The sequence below is a fragment of the Leopardus geoffroyi genome, chromosome A2 (genome assembly GCF_018350155.1).
Source record: "Leopardus geoffroyi isolate Oge1 chromosome A2, O.geoffroyi_Oge1_pat1.0, whole genome shotgun sequence".
Taxonomy (NCBI): domain Eukaryota; kingdom Metazoa; phylum Chordata; class Mammalia; order Carnivora; family Felidae; genus Leopardus; species Leopardus geoffroyi.
Window position 1 is genome coordinate 13915317 of NC_059331.1, and position 21017 is coordinate 13936333.

General features: G+C 53.2%; 1 protein-coding gene across 10 annotated transcripts in view; it reads left to right on the forward strand.

Annotated features, from left to right (window-relative positions):
* The first annotated feature begins 7325 nt into the window (after positions 1–7325).
* The window catches only part of CRTC1 (CREB regulated transcription coactivator 1), a 76172-nt gene continuing 62480 nt past the window's right edge, over positions 7326–21017 (forward strand). For all 10 annotated transcript variants that reach the window (XM_045496720.1, XM_045496722.1, XM_045496723.1 and 7 more), the window contains exon 1: positions 7326–7489. In XM_045496720.1, the coding sequence (XP_045352676.1) occupies positions 7364–7489 (126 nt within the window). In that variant the 5' untranslated portion in view covers positions 7326–7363. The remainder of the gene's footprint in view (positions 7490–21017) is intronic.

Here is a 21017-nt window from a genome sequence, read left to right on the forward strand (position 1 = left end):
CAGGCCAAGTGTGACTTCTGGGGCCTCGCAGCAAGCGAGGCCAAGGGGGCCTCCGGGGAGCTCTGTGAGGTGGGAATCTGCCCCGGACCTGGCCAGCTTGGAAACCCGCCCCTGGCTTTGTCTCCGAGAACGTAGCTCCATCTCCTGTGTTCTCACAGGCCCCGGAGAGTTTGCTTCTCATGGTGGAGCCTCAGTGCACGGGTTTTATTAGGGGCACCTGGCCTTGGAAGCGCAGCCCGAATGTTCGCTGCACAAATGAGAGGTCCTGGGATGGGGAGGTGGGAGCAGAGCCTCATCCACTCCAGTGTCCCCGGGCACCATCTGCCTGCGGGTCCCAAGGGCAAGAGGGCCATGAAGCCGTGCTCCTGCCTACAAGGCCCCAGCTTATGTCTCGTCGCTGACCCTGCTTATTGCCATTCCGGCAGCCATTTCTCCCGCCTCACCAACAGAGCCCTGATTTGGTGCCAGCAACAGCGTGCCCAGCCTCGGGGGTTAATTTAGGATTTGGCTGAGCCACTCTTGGCAATGCCTTTTGCCGGGGTTGTTTTTGATCTGGGCACATTTCCCAGATCTGGCCAGCCAGCTTTAAGGGGAGGTCGGGGTGGGGGTTTCTGGACAAGGGAGAGGCCTTATTGCCCCCTTTCCTCCCTTACTGCTTCCTGTGAGGACATGATGCCAGGAGCTTCTGCAGCCATCTTGTGGCCACGAGGAGCACGTTAAGCGAGGTGCAGAGATGCCACCTCCCAAAGCCCTGAAATCACAGGGCCACCTGTCCCACCCTGGAACTTCTGACCTCCGGACTCCTTTTTATGAGAAATCACGATGTTTGTGTCGCTTAAGATACTAGTGCTCAGGTAATTCTGATACTTGTAACCCAAACAGTTTCAAAATTATATTATAAATGTAACATGCTGGGAGTTCCCCATCTTATGTAAGCCAGGGTTTCTGTTTGCCAGCAACAGAAACTGCCTCTGGCTAATTTAAATAGCAAAAGCGTGTATTGGAAGACCATTCAGTTGTTCACGGAAGTGGCAGGAGGGCCGCAAAACCAGGCTCAGAAAACGTAGAGATCAAGGGGGGGTGGCAGCCAGAGTGATCACCTGAAATCATGCCAGGGAACTGGCTGGTGAGGACACTTCTGCCTTCAGCACAGAATCCAGATGCCTCAGCTGGTACTGCCATCTGCCCTTGGCACTCAGCCGTAGCTGCCCCTGAAAACCAGATGCTCAATGGTATTTCTTTGTACCACTTGTTCCAGAACGCAGACGTCCTGTTGGCCTAGCCCACGTCCTGTGTCAGTATGCCCTAGCTGCCTGGGAAAAGAGTACATCGGCGTATTAGCTGCTACTGCTGGGTAACAAACAACCCCAGGCCTCAATGGCATGCAGAAATGAATGTTTTATTTTTCGTGTTGTCTATGACTCGGCTGAAGGGTGCTTGTTCTAGGCTGCCGCTGGCTGGGCATGCTCTGCTTCTGGGTACAAGGCTGTGGAATATCCAGGAGGCACAGATCCCCCTGTGTCACATCCCCGGACCAGCAGCTAGCCAACATGGGTTCTTCAGTGGTACTAGAGGACAAGTGGAATCGTGGGAGCCTTCTAAGGTCCAGATTTGGAAATCGTTGTCTGGCCAAGGCAACTGACATGGCCAAGTTCAAAATCAGCACTGGGGAAACAGCCTCCGGCTTAAGAAGGACAACCTATGAAGTAATGTTGCAAAGGGCAGGACCCAGAGACCGAGGGGGAACTGAGGCCCGTAGTTTGATCCGTCATACTGTTGGCTCAGAGGCTTCTGGTGTCGGTGGGGGAGGGTCTACCTTGGCATATGGGGACTCCCCAGACTTGGATGGGGACTCAGACGCTGGGCCACCAAAAAGAAAAGCCTGCTCTACGACTGCTGCAGCCAATCCACCCCCTGGTGGCCAGCCCTCCTTTTTTGTCAGGTAGGTTGGGGCTGTAAGTGTTCTGTTCTCTTGGACCGCAACGAGGGGGTCTGTGTGGGAGTTCGGTGGGAGCTTGTCCAAGTCGCAGGGCACTAAGGTGTCACTGGAAGACCTACCCCAGGCATCCCCTCAGCATGGGTGGTTACCAGGGAGGGACTGGAGTTCCTGCCCCTCAGCTCCAGCTTCTTCCTTCGGTCTTTGGCAACCCCACCTTGTCCCCCCCTTTCACCTAACTCAGCCCGGGATCGGGGGATAAGGGGTCTGGCTCTTCATCTAACCTCTTCCCATTCAAGGGTAAAGGGTGAGTTCCATGTCTGGCATTTCTGGCTGCCTTCGGGTTCTCCCCTCTTGCTTTATAATCAAACCTGGCTCTTGCTTTGCCTTTCAAAACTTTCATGGGGGCCTGGTTTGGAAGTCAAAGACGGGCCCTGGATGGTTTTTCTCTTTGCCTTCCCGCTCCGATGGCCCGAATTCACCTCTACCCGATGTGGGTACCCCGGATTGACTAAGATTCCATATAAGGTAGTGCAGAAAAGCAAGGCATGAAAACTAACATCTCGAGGTAGGGTTTTCTTTCCTAACAGTTATTGAATGCTTGCGAGGAAGCAGGCGCTGAGCTAAGTGCTTTACATGCATTATCTATTTAATCTTCCCAAGAGCCTGCGGGAAAGAGTACCACCATCCACATTTAACACAGGACAGCCTGGCTCAGAGAGGTGAAGTTACCTTCCTCTTTTCACAGAGCTGGAGAATTCTTAAGGGTTGGACCACACAGGAATGTTCAGGAGTTTAGTTTTTTTTTTTTTTTTTAAAGTTTATTTACTTATTTTGAGAGAGAGAGAGCGAGAGCGAGAGAGAGTGCCAAGAGGGGGAGAGGCATAGAGAGGGAGAGAGAAGGAATCCCAAGCAGGCTCCACGTTGTCAGTACTGAGCCCTATGTGGGGCCCGCACTCATGAACCGTGAGCTCACGCCCTGAGCCGAAATCAATAGTCGGACACTTAACCAACTGAACCACCCGGGCACCCCTTGGGTTTTCTTTTTTTTTTTTTTTTAAGTTTTATTTATTTAAGTAATCTCCACACCCAACGTGGGGCTCGCAACCCTGAGACTAAAGGTCCTGTGGTCCTCCAACTGAGCCAGCCAGGTGCCCCTAGAGTTTAGGTTTTAATTTAGCTTGTATTTAGAAGCTTTATGTTGAGGGGTGCTATGGTCTGGAGGCAGAGGAAGGGCATTCTAGGCAGGGAGGCAGCCTTAGCAAAGCCCTGAGGCAGAATGCAGCAAGGCTGGAGTAGCGGACCCGAGAAAGGGAAGAGTGGGAGAGGATGTTGGAGAAGCCGACTGGGAACAAAGAGAGCTAGACAGAGCTATGAAGCCGAGAGAGAAAACTATATCCTGCAGCCAGCAGGAAGTGGCTTAAAAGGACTCACTTCTTAGCTCACACTTGGACGTGTTCTGTAAATAAAGTGAAACTGTCCAACAATTGGACACTCCCAGCCCCTTTAGGTCAGGACTGGCTGGAGAAGGACCCAGGACTGGGTGACCCTAGAGCAAGGAATACAGCTCTCCTTAGGGGTGAGGATAGGCTTTCGGGGGGGGTGGTGGTGGTGGTGGTGGTGTTGGGGAGGCATTTGAGGTGGGTTTTGAGGGATGAATAGGAGTTTCCCAGGCAGAAAATGATTCATTTAACAAACACTTCCTAATCCTCCCTCTGTGCTTAGTTTTATGTTAGTTCTGGGGACCCAGGAAAACAGAATCAACAGGCAAGTATAAAATGAGGCTTAGGGCTCCTGGATGGCTCAGTCAGTTAAGCGTCCGACTCTTGATTTTGGCTCAGGTCATGATATCACAGTTTGTGAGTTCGAGCCCCTCATCAGGCTCCATGCTGATGGTGCAAACCCTGCTTGGGATTTTCTCTCTCTCTCTGTCTCTCTGTCTCTCTCTCTCGGCCCCTCCCGCACACACTCTCTCTCAAAATAAATAAATAAACTTAAAAAAAATAAAATGAGGCTTGAAGTGCTCAGAACCTTCAAGGGATAGAGAATAAGCCTTACGAGTAAGGAATTGGTGTGTCTGTGTCCTCTGTGCATCACACAGGGAACTTGAGCCCAGGAATGTTCGGGTAGGGTGAACATACTTTCAGCTTTTGATCTCAGTCGGTCTAGCAGGGAGCAGATAGGACCCTAGAAACAGCTGCCTTCAGAGAGTGGGATGTTCCTGGGTCATGGGACGCACACAGGAGCATATTTCAGATGGACCCTCAGGGAGGGTCTCTCAGAGGAGAGCCCTGAAAGATGAGAAGGCGCCAACTGTGATGGTGCCACAACAATGAAAAAGCAGCCAGCAGAGGCAACAGCACACGTCAAGATCCGGAGGTGGTGCAGCAAGGAGGCTAGAGAGTGGCTGCAGTGAGAAGCCAGGGAGGGGGAAAGGGGCACGGGGGCCTCCTGAGCCGCCAGGAGGAGGGTGGATTTTTTTCGTGAGTGTGATGGGGAGCATGAGATCCGCCCTGATTTACAGAGACCCTGGGCTGCTCTGAGAAGCCCATCCAGACCACACTAGTGTTAGCAGCTTTTTTTTTTGATGAGGGAGGAAAGCCAAAACGGCAGGGCTGGGTTCTACCCTGGTCACCAGACGCCTCAGCCTCGCCTTCCTCGGGGCTGGGGGTCAATGGAGCCGGAGGAGGGCTTGGGTCACTGTCCGGCCATTGCGCAATAAGCAGGCTCACAGCTTCCTCTGACTCATCACCAGGGTTTAGGACGGATTGAGTTACTGCCTGGGTGTGGGGTGAATGGGGGTGAGTAGGATGAGCACTGGCTCTTCACCTCTGTTCTGTGGGCATGGCCCGGTTCGGTGACCTGATAACCCCTGCTACCTCCCAAATCTTTTTGATTTTTTTTATTTTCTCTGCCCGGAAACTGGCTTGGTGCAGGCATGTATGTAAGTGATCAGAGTAACCAGCAATTTCGACCACTTATTATAAGCCAGGCACCTGACATGTATTAACATCATTTAAACCTTACAAACCCCTGGGGTTGAGGCTTGGCTCTGGCACTCAACTTGCTACAGACAGCTGCCATCTTGCTCTGTCTCTATTTCCTCTCCAATCTTACAGGATGGTGGCAGGAACTGGAAACCATATCTGTAGAACGCCCAGCTCTGCACCTGATTCACAGAAGCTGTAGTCTCAGTCAGTGCCAGAGACCAGAAAATGGACCTCAAATCGACTTCAGCAAAAAGGAGAATAAATTATTGGCTCATATAAATGGTAACGCCAGAGTGTTTGGCTTCAGGCATGGCCGGATCCAGGACCTCAGTGTCGCTCTACCTTTGGCTTTTTTTGCTCTGTGTGGGGTCACTCCCTTGGGCCATGTCTCTTCAGGTGACCTCGGGAATGGCAAATTTGTGTTTTCTTTCAAACCAGCCATCCAAGCAAAAAGGATGCTTTTCTGTCTTGTGGTTCAAGCAAAAATTCCAGAACTGGATCTCATTGGATAAACAGGATCACATGCCTGCCCTGAACCAACCGTGAGAGCAAAGCAATGTGCTCTGTTGATTGGCAGACTTCCAAATTGGGATGGGGTATTTGTGGGGAGAGGGGGTAGTGAAGCCCACACATGGACTGAATGATGTGAATTCATCCCCACATCATCGACTGAAAATTACAGAGTGTTCCATGAAGGGCAGTTGGTTGTTGGCACCCAAAAGGGGATGGCAGATGCTTGTTAGGGGAAAAGGTTAGAAGTCCACGAAAGTGCTCAAAACCATACGAACAAAAAGGATAAAATAAAGTCGTGGCAGTGCCCAGGAGACTCAAAATTAAAACCTATATAGAGGGGAGCCTGGGTGGCTTAGTTGGTTAAGTGTCTGATTCTTGGTTTCGGCTCAGGTCATGATCTCATGGTTCGTGGGTTCAAGCTCCCAATTAGGCTCTGTGCTGACAGTGCAGAGCCTGCTTGGGATTCTCTCTGCCCCTCCCCTGCTCACTCTCTATCTCTCTTTCTCTCAAAATAAATAAACTTAAAAAAAATCCTGTTTTATATATATTGAATATGGACAGTTCACTAAACTGTTGTAATGTGTAAATAAATGCATGTTCAGAAAGTACTCATGTCCCTCTGTGATCACCACCAGCATCCCCTCCAGCCATCCCTTGCCCTAGTAAAAAGTACTTTTGTGCAATGAGAGCTGTCCCACTTTCCTCCAGCTGCCCCTCTTGGCTCCCGCCCTGTCCATGATGGGAAACTCCTGGAGCCTCCCGAATATAAACCTTTTGATATTGGTGGTTGTCGTCCCTCTGCTTGGGAAGGGACAGTTAGATGTCAGAACCTCTCGTTTCCCTGGGTCACTCTTCTGCCAACTAGGAAGATCCTGTTACCCTTTTCACTGCCGGGTCTGGTCTGGGTGGGATTTCTGGACCTTTCCTTTAGCACTCCATGGCAAAGCTGCATTCCTTCAGTAAGACTAGACTGGAGGAATTTGCAGAGAGAGGCTGAAGCCCTGTAGTTCTGGTTCTTTGGGCTTAAGGATACAGAGAGTAGAAACTGGTCAAATGTAAGGTGATAGGGAAAGCAACGTGTTAAAGATGATGCCTGGGATTTGGGGCTGGGGGCTGAGCTCAAGGTTTAGGGCTCAGTTCAGACGCCCCCCTACTTCCCTGACAGTGGTGGCGGTAGGAGTCTCCCTCCCTAACATCAATAGCCTGCCAGTCCATCGCTAGTTTTATTTTCCACATCACAATTATCTCCATCAGAAATGTTCTTGGGTCATTTATTGGCTATGTCTGTCCCCGCCCCTCCCTCCCCCCAACTGCACACCCCATCAGGTCAGGGACCACGTCTGCTTGCTCCCGCCTTTTCTCCAATGTGCCTGGCACATACAGGCTCTCAATAAATATTCGTAGAATGAATGAATGCATGAATGAGCAACTCCTTCAACTGGTCTGAAAGCTGAACTAGTTCGAGCCCCGGCAAGCCTCGGGGTGCCAACTGTCCTTATGGGTTGCTGGCCCCATCCTTGTAAACTGGAAAGGTTTGGGTTCGGCGTTCTCCTTCTTGGGGGCTCCAGCGCCTGGACCCGTCCCCGAACCATGCACGTCCGATAGCCAGACGGCCGCTGTCCAGCGGGCCAGGAGTCTGCATACTACGCATGTGCTCAAATCCTACTCTTTCCGCACCCCCCCCCCCGCCCCGCCTCCTCTGTTGGACACGAACGCGCCGGAGGGGCGTGCGCATGCGCTCTCGCCCCCGCGCCGCGCGCTACTTCCATGCGCCTGCGCCGCACTCACGACCGCTAAGGCGCCTGCGCACTGCCCGCCGCCCGCGGGCCCAGCCGGCGCTTGCGCGGTGCCACTGGCGAGTGTGGGGGGGGGGTGAGGAGGTGGAGGAGGAGGAGGAGGAGGAGGAGGAGGTGGCGGCGAGAAGATGGCGACTTCGAACAATCCGCGGAAATTCAGCGAGAAGATCGCGCTGCACAACCAGAAGCAGGCAGAGGAGACGGCGGCCTTCGAGGAGGTCATGAAGGACCTGAGCCTGACGCGGGCCGCGCGGGTAAGGGGGCTGCCCGCGTCGACCCTTCGGGGCCGGGAAGGGAGGGAGGGGGCGCGTGTCCGGCGTGTGCACGGGGCGGGGGGCGCGCGCCGCGGGGGCGGGGCGCGCGCCGCGGGGCGGGGCTTGGCACAGCCGGAGGGTACAGGTGTCCCTACGCCCCGGGCATCGTGGGCGGGACAGGTGCCCCCACATCACCGATACCTGAAAGGGTGCAGGTGCCCCCACATCTATGCTACCTGGAGGTTGGGCTAGGTGTCACTACAGCATTATTATCTGGAGGGGACAGGGGCCTCCACATCACTGCTACCTGGAGGGAATAGGTGCCACCACATCGTCGTTACCTGAGGAGGGACAGGTGTCCCTACATCCTTGCTACCTGAGGGGGACAGGTGCCTCCACATCACTGCTACCTAGGGGAGGCAGGAGGACACTGAGGTGTATGAACTGGGCGCTGCTTGCACGCATCATTGTTACCTGGGGAGGGGGATACATGCTCCCGCATCGTTGGTACCTGGTGTGGGACCAGTGCCCCCACATCGTTGCCGCCTGAGGGGAACAGCTGCCCCGACATCATTGCTGTCTGAAGGGACAGGTGTCTCTGCATCTTTGTCACCTGTGCCTTCACTCCCTGGGTGTTGGAGGAAGGACAGGTATATCCCCATTTGCAGACTTGAGGTGGGATCGGTACCTCTCTCTTTTGGGTTACCCGAGGGAAAGTTTTGTTGGCGTCCTCTCCTGTGGGGACCTGAGGGTGGTCAGGAAGGCAGATTGTCCTCCATTCTAGAGCTTGGAGTGGAGACAGCTACCCCTTCCCCGTGTAGCCCATATGGTGGGGACCAGGTTGTGTTCCTCCCACTGAGACAAGAGACAGCTGGCCGTGGATGGCTCCTGGCCTGTCAGGACCAGGGTGGAGGGACAGTTCTTCCTCAGGTTGATGGGTGTGTTTGGCACGCAGGGGCAGACCAGGTTACTAACCTCACCTGGGAAGCCACTGCGGGCCCTGAGCAGGGTTGGAGCTGGAGGTCTGTCTTTTCTCCTGGGCCCGTTTCTCCGGCCCAATGACTGCACTGAGGTGCCAGTCTCCCCGGGCCTCAGTATCCTCTTTTGTCAAGGGTGCCTAGCAAGTCCTTCCTTCTGGTTCAAGGAGGAGAGCACGCTTCGCACAGGTGACAGTAAGTCTCTGCTGCTTCCTGCAGAGTGGTGGGACCCTCCCCCTGTCCTGCACCCTGGGGCCTTGGGGAGGGTGTGGATGGGAGCTGCAGACCCCTATATAGGCGGTGTCTGGATTTGGCCTCTGATCTGACTGTCCCAGGCAGACATACCTCTGTGACGTGAGCCTCAGTCTCTGATTCTTCAGGTGCAACTTTCGGGTCACGTTATTTACTAGCTAGTTGCTTGTTTGTCTGTGAGGTCGTGACTGTGTGGGCTAGAATGCGAATCTCTATTTCTGTGTATTTGTTTGGCACCTATTGATGGGGTGCCCACCATTGACCGGGTACTGCCTGTTCCTGCTCCAGCCACTTGTGCTTTTGCTTAGGATGTCGAAGAAGAGATAATTGGTGAATGAATGAATGAATGAATGAATGAAGTAAAGCAAGCAAGCAAGCAAGCAAGCTTGCGCCTCGAGTGTCCCCATAACTCAGGGCTTCTGAGGGCAGCAATGTCTACTTCGTCGTGTCTCCAGCATGTAGCATGTGTTCGCATTCAGCTGTATGTAGTGTGGCAGGAAGAAGAAGGGGGTCACACAAGGCTGATGTCTGTCTTCATGATTGGAGGTCTGGGTTCTGTGTCGGGGTTGGAAATGTATTATTGTTGTTAAAAAGGTTTCTTAAAACAGCTTTATTGATTCGTGTACTATATAATTCACTTGTTGGAAGCGTAAAAATCAGTGTTTTTTAGTGTATTTACAGAGTTGTGCAACCATCACCGGTGGCGAATTCCAGAACATTTTCATCACCCTCAAAAGAATTCCCATCCCCACCAGCAGTCACTCCCCATTCCTCTCTGTCCCCCAGCCCCCCATTTTTCTCTCCCCCAGCCCCTGGCAACCACAGTCTACTTTCTGTCTCTATGAATCTGCCTGTTCTGGACATTTCATATACATGGGATCATACGACACGTGGTCTTTTGTGTCTGGCTTTTTTCACTCAGCACGATAATTTCAAGGGTCATGCACATTGTAGCATATTATCAAAAAAACTTCATTGCTTTTAATGGCTGAGTAATACTCCATTGACTAGGAGGGCCACATTTATTTTTCTGTCATCTATTGATGGATTTAGAAGAGATTTTTAAGATACGTGGATAGGAGTTCTCTCGGTCCTGGGAACCATTTCTGTCTCCCACCTCCCTCTCTGTTGTCTTCTTTTACATTGGGAGTTGGGTATGAGCCCTGGGTGGAGGTGAGCTTACACTGGATTTTGTGACACAGAGCAATGTTCTGTACTGGGGGCAATTCTGTCCCTCAGGGACATTGGGCAATGTCTGGAGACATTTGGGTCGTGTCGTCTGGGGGAGGAGGTGCTACTGGCATCTAGTAGGTAAAGAAGGGATGCCGTTCAGCACCTCAAAATTCATGGATGTCCCCCACCACAGAGAGTGATCCAGCCCCAAATGTCAGCAGTGCTTAGGCTAAAAATCCTTCAGTTTGGAGGAAAGGTTGAATGAGCAGGGGTGCAACCTTTGCACCTGGGCAGATAGAGTTCAAAGCTCTCTACCCACCTGTATGGCTGTGCCATTTTGGACAGGCTGATGGCTTTTCCCACACCTGGGGCCAGGATGAGCAAAGTCTTTCCAACCCCGTTTGGCCATTGCATGTGATGAGTGGCGTATCTGTGGTGCCTGGTGCAGGTGAAGTGAACACACCTGATTCAGGCACCCCCTCTGCCCACCCGTGGCTGCAGCCTTCCACATCGCCTTCCCCTGTGATAGATGCTGAAGTTTCACCTCTACATGTGAACAGGCGGCACATGGCCAGTTTGGTACCTGCTCCTTCCCGTGAATCCTTTGACAGCATGTCCACTCTTGGAATGAGCAGGGCTACTTAAGTTCCCATGTGTCAGCCTACAGTCCTTGGTGATGGTAGGCATGTCAGTATCGTGTGCCTTTTTGTATAAATCCATGCTGTCTCACCTCACCCGGGGACAGGGACCCCAAGGACCAGATTTGGTATTGGCATGGGGTGTGATGTCAGGGAGACCACTTTGAAATTGCAGGGTAGAGGGGTGGATGCATGAGTATTCCATTCTTGTCCTCAGACTTGGGGCGGCCCGAGGTGCAGGGAGGGCGGTGGTGCTCTGCTGTGTGACTTTGGGCAGGTCTCTTAACCTCTCTGGGCCTCAGAATCCTGACCTGTAAAGTTGCAGCGGCACATTTCAGGGACTGTTCAGGGACTATCTCGGGTGCTGGGGAGCCGGCAGCATACGAGGCATGTGAGGGCCATGCTCTTGGGGGAGCGAGTGTGGTTGTAGGGGGGATAGGAGAATCCCTGCAAATGAACAAAACATATGTTCTTGGAGAGAGGCAACAGAGTGATGTGCTAGTACTGGCGAGGGTGGGGGGCTGACATCCTGGTGGTGAGATGGAGCCCCTCACACTGGGGAAGAGTTCCCCAGGTGGGGGACAGGCAGGTGCAGAGGCCCTCAAGTGGGAAGGGCTTGGTGAGGTTGAGAGAACACATGAGAAGACTGTGAGGCTGGCATGTAGAGAGAACAAGAGTCGAGGTGAGGTCAGAGTGGCTTGTCGAGCCCTGGATTTCACCAAGGGAGGGGCCCTGGGAGGGTTTGTGATGGTGAATGGCGAGCCTTTGCGTATTGAGGTGCAATTCCCGGTGCATTCAGTTTACTCCCTTAAAGCGTACTATTCAGGGGTTTTGGGTATGTTCACAGAGTTGTGCAGCCATCGCCAGTCAACTTGGGAACATTTCCATCACTCCAGCAGGAAACCCCATGCCCCCTCCCCCAGCCCCTGGCAACCACTAATCTGCTTTCTGTCTCTATGGATTTGTGTGTTCTGGACTTTTTATGTAAATGGAATCGCACAAGGTGTGGCCTTTTGTGTCTGGCTCCTTTGACTCTGCACGATGTTTTCAAGGTTCATCCACATTGTCGTGTGTGTCAGTGCTTCATTCCTTTTATAAAAATTGTGGTAAAATACACAGGCCATAAAATTTACCACCTTCACCCTTTTTGTGCATACAGCTCAGCGGCATTAAGTACATCCACCATGTTGGGCCTGTGCGTCGTTTCCTTTTTAAGGCTGAATAATACTCCATTTTGTGGCTCCGCTCCTTTCCATATATCCATTCATCCATCAAGGGACATTTGGGTTGTTTCCGCCTTTTGGCCATTGTGAGTATCGCTGTCGCGGACATACGCGCCCAGGAGCTTGTGTGGCTGTGGGTCTTCTCCCTTGAGTGTGTACCAAGGAACGGAGGTGCTTGGCCGAAGAGTAACTCCCCGCTTCACCATTCGAGGACTCTTCATGTCTCACAAAGATGGCTGTGAGCTGAACGGGCAAGGGCAGGCAGCTGGTGAGAGGCTGCTTAAGCACCTATGTCGGGGACTGGGCAGAGGTGACTTGAGCAAGGAGGTGTCTGTGGCAGTGACCAGGATCGGTGGCTTTTGGTGATATTTCGGCAACAGAGCCGTCTGAATGTGCGGGTAGATCTCGTGGCGGGAGCCAGGGGAAGGAACGGGGTGTGTCACCTGCCTTCCCGGGACTCAGGACACAGCAGGCTCTGCGTGTGACTGATCACTGAGCATCCCAGGGAGCAGCACCTGGGCCAGAGAAAGCCCACACGCCGAGCAGTCCGTGGCGGCCCAGCCAGGGCTGCCAGTTATGGCTGCACCGAAGGAGGGTGTTCTCCTGGCCCTACCCTGTTATGGGGGTGGCTCTGCATAGGCTGGAGGAAAACGGGTCCCTGGGCGGCAGGCATAGCGCAGCGGTGGCTCGGGTTAGCTGAGCGTGAAGGCCGCCCCCGGTCCTGGCCCCAGTCCTGGCTTTGGCACTGTTTGCCTCTGTGCCGGCTGCTTCAAGTGTCTGGTGCCATCTGCAGCCTCAACACACACGCACGCAGGACTCCCCGAGCTGCTCTGTTTGAGAGGATGGAGTGAGCCATCTCCCGCCCCCAGAAAGCCCCAGCAGTCTCCTGCTCTCCAGGTTGTGAGCTGCACACTGAGTTGAACAGGATAGGGGCCTCTAAAACGATTTGCCCACGTCCTGCCCCCCAGAACCTGTGGCTGTGGCCTTATTTGGAAAAGACGTAGATGAAATCAGGGTAAGGAACTCGAGATGAGATCATACTGGGTTTAGGGTGGTCCTAAATCTAGTGACTGGTGTTTTCATAAGAGGAGAACACACAGGCGCATACGGGAGAAGGCCATGTGATGACGGAGGCAGAGCCGGGAGTGCTGCACCCGTGAGCCGAGGATGCCTGGAGCCCCCAGGAGCTGGAAGAGACCAAGGAAGATCCTCCCCTAGAGCCTCCGGAAGGAATGCGACCCTGCTGACACTTAGATTTCAGACGTGTGGTCTCCAGAACTGTGAGGGAGTAAAGTCCTCTTGTTTTACACTTCTCAGTTTGGGGTCGTTTGTGATGGCGGCCCCAGGTCACTCTCTCCCCTGGCTAAGGCAGAGTCTGGGTGCCTTGTTGAAACCACCTTGGGACAGTGGGCCTGGGGGCTGTCTGCAGATGCACACATCCGTCCTTCTCTGGCTCACTGGCACAGGCCGTGTGGCCTAGAGCGCACCCTTCATTCGTCTGTCATCAGGAACTGGAGACCCACAGTCCGTTGCTGGCCCCCAGGCCAGTGGTGACTGAACCAGAGGGATAACACCAGGAGCAAGGCCCGGGGGGCGAGATGAGTATTTGGGGTTGTATCCTAAGGCGGTGGGTAGAGTTTGCCCTCTGCACCCTTGGTTCCTGATCCCTGCCTGGCACCATGTGGCCTTTACTCAGTCCCTGATCCTTGATGCTCAGCCCCCCTCAGAGAGGAGGTGTCGTCTTCCCCATTGTGCAGATGGGGAAACTGAGGCCCAGAGTGGTGTCCTAGCTGGGAAGTAGAGTTGCTGCTCAGCCCTGAGACAATCGCACAGAACGTGTCCAAAACAAGGAATTAAAACCATAAACTAGAACCTTCTATCGCTTGCCAGAGCATGCTTGGTCTCACTTGGGTCTTGGCTTCTCTGAGATGTGATTGTTTCTGCAGCTAAACCCACGTTCCTCTGGCGGCTTAGACCCGGGAATACATGTTTTCTGTCATTAACTATTGTTGTTACAGAAGTGGTGGCTCTGGGGTGCATCACATGGCCCTTTGTGTGTGACCCATGGCTCTTCTCCCTATGAAAGTCATTTCCTAGATCAGGCTGGGAGCTGCAGTCTCCACAGCCTGCAAGAGACCAGCTTCTAAGTTGTCATTTGAAAGGAGGGAGCCCCAGCCTTGTTTCCAGCCTTTCCATGCGTGCTTCCCACAGGTGACTGTTGAGTGTCCCCCACTAGCCTGAGGTCCTGGGCAGAGAACCCTTCCCAGAGCTCATGCCCGGTCTCAGACACCCCTGGTTCCATGCACACTACAGGTCCAGAAAGTCCTCCTGGATTCCCCAGAACAGGTGGACCCTACCACAGCACCCTGTCACCACCTGCCACCACCTGCTGAATCAATACACATGGCAGTTCCGCTCCTGAGCATGTGCCCAACACAGTGAAAATGGGCTTAAGCAAACACTTGCTGGGCAAGAGGAGTGTGTGACCGGCTGAGGGACAGGATGAGAGCTGAGGGCTTAGTCCCGAAGATACCTGCTCACTTCCTTGACTGACTCATGATTAGAAATCTGTGTTTTGTGGCTTCCCAGCACCCAGCAGCAAACATAAAATCAAAACAACTTTCTCCAAGGAGTCCAGCCCTCCCTTTGTTGACCCTGTCAACACCTGGGGAAAGTAGATATAATCAGTTTTCTTCTATTTAACGTAGAATGGTAGTGGGGACCCGCAGAATTGATTTTTTAACCTGCCAATCCAGGGATCAGTAAGCTGCGCTTGTTTTTGTAAATAAAGTTTTATTAGAACACGACCACGCCCATTCGTGTATGTCTCATCTATGGCAGAGTTGAGTCATTTTGACGGAGACCACCTGGTCTGCAGAGGCGACAATATGTACCGTCTGGCGCTTTGTAGAAGGAGTTTGTGGGCCCCAGGACAATGGGTTTGTCCTGCAGTTTGAGACCTGCTGACTTAGAGCAACAGGGAAGGTTGGGAAGATGGTGGGCAGTTGTTCTCTCACTTTCCGGGGCCCCTGAACCACCTTGGAGATGAAGGATGCAAACTCCTGGACTCCTCCCAGATTCTGCTTCTGAAGATCCACTGTGGGAGCCTGAATTCTGAGTGGGGACCTGAAGACCTTGTCGTGCAGGCCTTTCCAAGAGGCCTGTGCACTGTGGTCACCAGGGCTGTGCCAAGCAGAGGGAGAGGGCCAGCCTTGGTCAGGGGTGTGAACCAGCTGTCTGGCGGTAGGTTGGTGGCACGGTGGTATTTGTTGGTCCATAGAGCCAAGGAAGGTGTTCCACTGTCACTGTTCCTAAAGCTGGCCAGGGGTACAGTGCAAAGTGACTCCTGTCCTTGCAGTGGGCCTTCTGGTCCTGGTTGGAATTAATTAGATTTCTCTGGGTCAGAGCTGGGCCATTGCAGGTATGGTGGGAGGCTAAGTGTCAGCCCTTTTCTGCTGCTTTCTGTGTTGGGGGCTTTCTGGTTTCTGGTGCTGGGGGCTTTCTGTTTCTGCAGGCTCAGCGGTTAGGATTCAGAGTACTTGGTGCTAGGGAGTTTTTTCAAATGGGACCCTCTGGAAAATGCCGTGGCGATGTCAGGGGTGGGATGTGGCCTGGAAGCATCAAAGATGCGTGGTACCTGCCTGGTGCTCACCCCATCCATTTCTGCCTCCAGGGGCATTTGGCAGCATCTGGGGATGTTTTTGGTTGTCAGGACTTAGAGCCGGAGGATGCTATGCTGTTGGTATCTGGTGGGTGGAGTGGGGATGCTGCTCAACACCCTGCAGTGCCCTGACAGCCCCACCCCACCTGTGGTGCCCCCCCAACCCCGACAGCCCCTTCCCAGAGGATAATCTGTCTCCAGGTGTCTGCGGTGCTAAGGCTGAGCAACCCTGCTATTGCAGCCCTCGATATGCTGGGGTTGTGCGGGCGCAGAAGGGCTGGGTGGAGCCCCGGTTCCGTGAGATTCGAGCGTCAAGCCTGGCAACAGGTAACAACACCCCCGGGCAGCGATGGTATCCTCCCTAGTTTCTAGAGGGGGAGACTGAGGCTTGGAGAATGTCACAGAGCATTAGAAACAGGTGAGTTGGGGTTCGATCCGAGTTGGACTAACCCAGTGTCCTGTATGTTTTCTTTCTTTTCACACTGCTCTGGGAGTTTGCCAGCCGGTCAGGGTGGAGCAGAGCCTTCCGGGCTCCTAGAACCCTGCGCTCTAGGAGCATAGACTTTCATGGGCAGAGCAGCGGCGAGGGAGGTGGGGCAGGTGGTGGAGAGCCCTGGGCCAGACCCTGCATGTGGGCCATGGGGAGCCATGGAAGGTTCCAGCAGGATGACAACATAAGTGACATGAAGATGCAGGGAGTGGCAGGAGCCAGACTTGCTAGAGCCCACGTGTGTATGGCCAGTGGGTTGTTGCAGTAACCCACGAGAAAGAGCTGCTGCTTTTCCTGTTGCAGATATGAGAAACTGGTGGGAGAGGTGATATGGCTCACTGTGTGTGGAGGGGCCAGGTTTGAACCCATGCCTGATTCTGGGGCTCATGTTTTTCTTAACGTAGGCATAGAGGGACCCTTTTGTATGCTGGACTTTAGTTCATATCCATCTGTTGAGGATCATGAAGGTTGTCCCTGGGTTTTTGCAAACCAGACATTCATCATATTTGTCCCCATGCATGCATGCACCAGGTGTGGCCTCACCTGTGTGTCCTTACCTGTGTGTCCTTGTGCTCCATAGCAGGGAGGGGGTATGCAGCAGCTTAGGGTGGGCCATGGTGAGGACAAAGGGAGGGCTGATTTGGGACATGTAGGGGGTAATAGTGACAGAGTTAATCAGGAGGTCAGAGGAAGGAGGGCAAGGTGGGGCTCACTGTGATGGGGGAACCACAGAGAACCAGGGGTGAGGGTGGGAGAGTCCTATTTTGCTTTGGAGCTCATGGGATGGAATGGCCCCCTGTTTCTGGCTGGGGTGTCTCTGACCCCCTCTCCTTCCTCCTGCTACCACATCCAGCCCAATGCCAGAGGTGGGTGCCCAGCCCCGGCTGGGCGTAGCCATGGTGCTGCCGGTTGGATGGGGGTCCAGGTGCACAAACAAGGAAACCACTGCCTGCCTCACGGGCCAAGGACATAGAGAGAGTCAATATTTATTATTTGCCAAATGGAAACAAAGTACAGAAAATGTGGGGGGATTCTGTAGCACCTGGTGCCAAGCCCAGGGCCATGGCTGCTAGGCTTCTCCTTGCTTCCTTCTGGGTGAGCTTAGATCCGGGTGAGTTTCCTCTGTGCTCTGCTTCCTCTCTGTGAAGCAGAGGTCACGGTGGTCTCTGGTCACTCTGTGGTCAGCTTTAGGTTAATGCACGTAAGGCATCCGGAATCGGGCCAGTACATAGATGCTCACTGCGTGGCCGCTGCTGCTGAGCTCCTGGAGGTGTGTGCACAGTGAACGCATGGCGGCGCTCAGTGGGCACTTTTCAGGCGGCGGGTGTTCAGCAGGCACACTGTGTGTACTTAGCAGGTGCTCAGCAGGTACCTGGCAGCAGGCACATAGTGGACTCTTGGGCACACCACAGACACTCAGCAGGCATTTAGCATGCACACAATAAGTACTTAAGCATTCAGCAGGCACACAGTATGTGTTCAGCAAGCATTCAGCAGGAATTCGGCAGGCACACAGGACATGCTCAGCAGATACTCAGCAGGCACGTAGTGGGCATTCAGCAGGTGCTAAGCAGACACTGGACTGTGACTTCCTTGAGGGCAGTTCATTCTGGAATTGCCTAGGTGCAAGCGTCCTTTAAAAGGGCCAACTTCCCACCACACAGTCAGGCTTACCCCCCTTAAATACCAAGAATGTGTTGTGTATTCCTGTTATCAATCTGGAACACATAACATGGTGCCAAGGGGCCAAGGACCCAGGTGGGAACATGGTGGTCTTTCTGGAGCTTCAGTCTGCCTGAACAACTTTAGGGAGAAGGTTTGAGTATTGACCATGCGTGGTGTATTATGGGATGGACTGCAGACGTATGTGGGCTTGGGGCCAGTGGGCCTGGGGCAGCATGATGCCCTGGGAAACAGCATTAAGAAGTGTCCAGGTTGCCCAGTGAGGTCTCCCTGCAGTGGCCACAGTTTGGACTGGAAGGTCCATTGCTCGTCAGTATGTATTGAGCACCTACCTGGTGTTGTGTTGTGGGGATGCCTTGCTGAACAAGTCACTGGAAACAGTGGCCAGCTGGTCCCCAGCCCTGAGGTCATGGCTCTAAGAGAGTGAAATGGGGTGGGCACCCTTTGGGGGAGGCAATGTTTGAACTGAGCCCGGGGGATGAGGACGAGCCATGGGAATGGAGACCCTGAAGCTTGTCATAGAGGGGAATCCTGACCTGATCGAGCTCGGGGAATGCTACCTTGTGGGCCCTGGTCAGGGTCTGGTAGTGGGGTGCTCTAGGAAGGTTTTAAGCAGGGCTGTGATGTGAGATGTAGGTTTAGCAAAGATTCCTCTGACTGCCATATGAGGGGTTGCAGGGACAGGAGAGGAGACTGGGGCAGGAGTCTCCTCCCTCCACGCACGCCCCCCGCCCCCCAGAGGTCATGGGTGCTAGATTCATTACAAACCAGGACTTGCTGACTTGGCACATGTTCTTTCATCTAAGAATCAGGAATCTGATTCCCGAGGCAGATGATGAGGTGGGGGGGGGGGGTATATTAAATAGCCTTGACTTTGTGCTCTGGGGGCCCCTGTACTGAGGAAAGGCATTTTTGCAAGAGACCTGGAGTCCTAATTTCATACGTAAATTCCTCTTTCTCTGTGGTCCCAGCTTGACACCCCACTGGTCATGGGGGCTTCAACCCAAAGCTGGGGTGTGGCATTCTGTCCAGAGAGGTGAGTCTCTGCCTGGAAGGACAGACTTCCTGAGTCAGCTAGTGGACCAGCACTCATTCCCAGATACAGCCTAAATGCTCCATGGTCTCTCCCTCATTGCCTAGGGCTCCCTGTCCAGGGGTGGAGTCCCTTGAGAACTTTTGCAGCCTGCCTTCCCTGCTGCTGGGCTTGCAGGGAAGCTCTCCGCCACACCTTTTTTTCCCTTAAAAAAAAAAAATCATTTATGTCTCAAAACTATGAAAATTGAAAACAGAAAACCTAAAGCACTTCCTGTTTCTTCCGTGCATCTGACACGGCTCACCTGGGCGCAGGGTGGGGTGGGGTGGCGGGGGCGGGGGGGGGGGTGACTGCCAGCTGGTCATTTGCCTGGAAATCTCTGGGAGGAAGTGTCGTCCCAGCCAGGCAGAGTGCCTGGGGCTAGCTCTGCAGGGCCGGCCAGTCCTCGGACCCGAGGGCTTGGGGACATAGGGCGGCAGAGCATGTCTCGCAAAGCGGTCACTGTGTCCACGCCCAGCCTGGCTAAAAAGCTTTTCTCAGTAAGTTCAGTGTTTCTCAAGTAACTGAACCTGCTGCCCTCTTCTACGGGTCCTTTTGCACCTGTGAGCATCGTGCTTTCTCCATTCCTTCTGTCCTCCCAGGCAGGCGGGGTTTGATAGCTGTAATTAGGACGGGAGCGGCTCATTAAATCATCACGGAATCAATGCACAGCCCCGGGAGTGATTTGTAGGCCCGGCAGCCTCAGTCTTTGCCTGCAGGTGGCAAGGAGATGCTAATTCCCTCACCGCTGGCTCAGCCCTTGCAGAGGGAGGAGCCCTGAGGGTCCATAACAGGGCCCTGCTGGGGGCCACTTGTGTCCCCCGCTATCACCCCAGCGACTAGCCAAGTGGCTCTCTCTGGCTCAAGCCCTGCCTCTGCTGGCTTCCCTCAAATGACTCCACTTCTCGGTGTCTCAGTTTCCCATCTGTACAGTTGTACAGGTTAGGACATAGCTCTGTGCCTGACTGGCATCAGGGTGCCCCGTGGGACAGCTGTGAGGGCAGGGTCTCACCCTTTGCACCCGTGGGCCATGGTTTGGCATGTGACAGATGCCGCCACATGGCTGTTCAGATTTGTTTGGCGGGGGCAGTGGGCTTATTCATTTCTCTTCACTTTTTCTTTTGAGATAGTTTTGGATTCAGCGAGAAGCACAGACCATTTCATTACCTCCTCACCACCTTGAACATGTCACGTGTCAGTGTGGGTGTCAGCACGGTTCTATTAACTAGACTCTGGACTGCCTTTGGATTTCCCCAGATGTCCACCAGTGTGACCTTTTTCTGGCCCAGGATCCCGTCCAGGCTCCCATGTCGCATTTGGTCGTCGTGTGTCCTTGGTCTCTGATCCAGGGCCACTGCTTAGGGTTTCTGTGTCATCTGTGACCTTCAAGCCCTTGATGAGAACTGCTCTATCTTTTTGTTGCTCAGGGTGGTTTTCTGGTATTTTCTTGCAGTTGAGCTGAGGTGGTGGGTTTTGGGCAGGAATCCCATAGTGCCAATTGTCTTTTTATAGTTTTCCTTTTTTTAAATTGTGCTAAAACATACATAAAATGTATCATCTTAAAAATTGTTATTTTATTTTAATTAAAAAAAATTAATGTTTATTTATATTAGAGAGGGGGACAGACAGAGCACGCGCGGGGGAGGGGCAAAGAGAAGAGACAGAATCTGAAGCAGGCTCCGGACTCCAGGCTGTGAACTGTCAGCAGAGTCTCAAACTCATGAGCAGTGAGATCATGATCTGAGCTGAGGTCGGATGTTTAATTGACTGAGCCACCCAGGGGCCCCTTACTTTAATTTTTTAAGTCAGTTTATTTATTTTGAGACAGAGAATCCCAAGCAGGCTCCACACTGTCAGTGCAGAGCCTGGTGCGGGGCTTGAACTCACGAGCTGTGAGATCATGACCTGAGCCAAACTCAATAGTTGGACGCTTAACCGGCTGAGCCACCCAGGGGCCTGCTGATCTCAATTATTCTTAAATGTGTGGTTCAGGGGCATAAAACACGTTCACACTGTGGTGCTACCATCCCCATCTCCGGAACTTTTTTCATCTTGCGAAACTGAAACTCTGTCCCCATGAAACACTAATTCCTCGTCCTCTCTCCCCCTGCCCCTGGCTCCTACTTTTCTACTTCCCTGTCTCTGTGTATCAGACCACTCATATAAGTGGACTCAGAGTATTTGTCTTTTTGTGATGGGCTTAATTCACTTAGCATGCTGTCCTCAGTGTTATAGGGCGCATCGGTGTCGCAGTGTGTCAGAATTTCCTTTCTTTTTTAGGCTGAATAATATTTCGTTGTATGTATGTGTCACATTTTGTTTATTCACTTATCTTTCGGTCGGCACTTGGGTCTCTTCC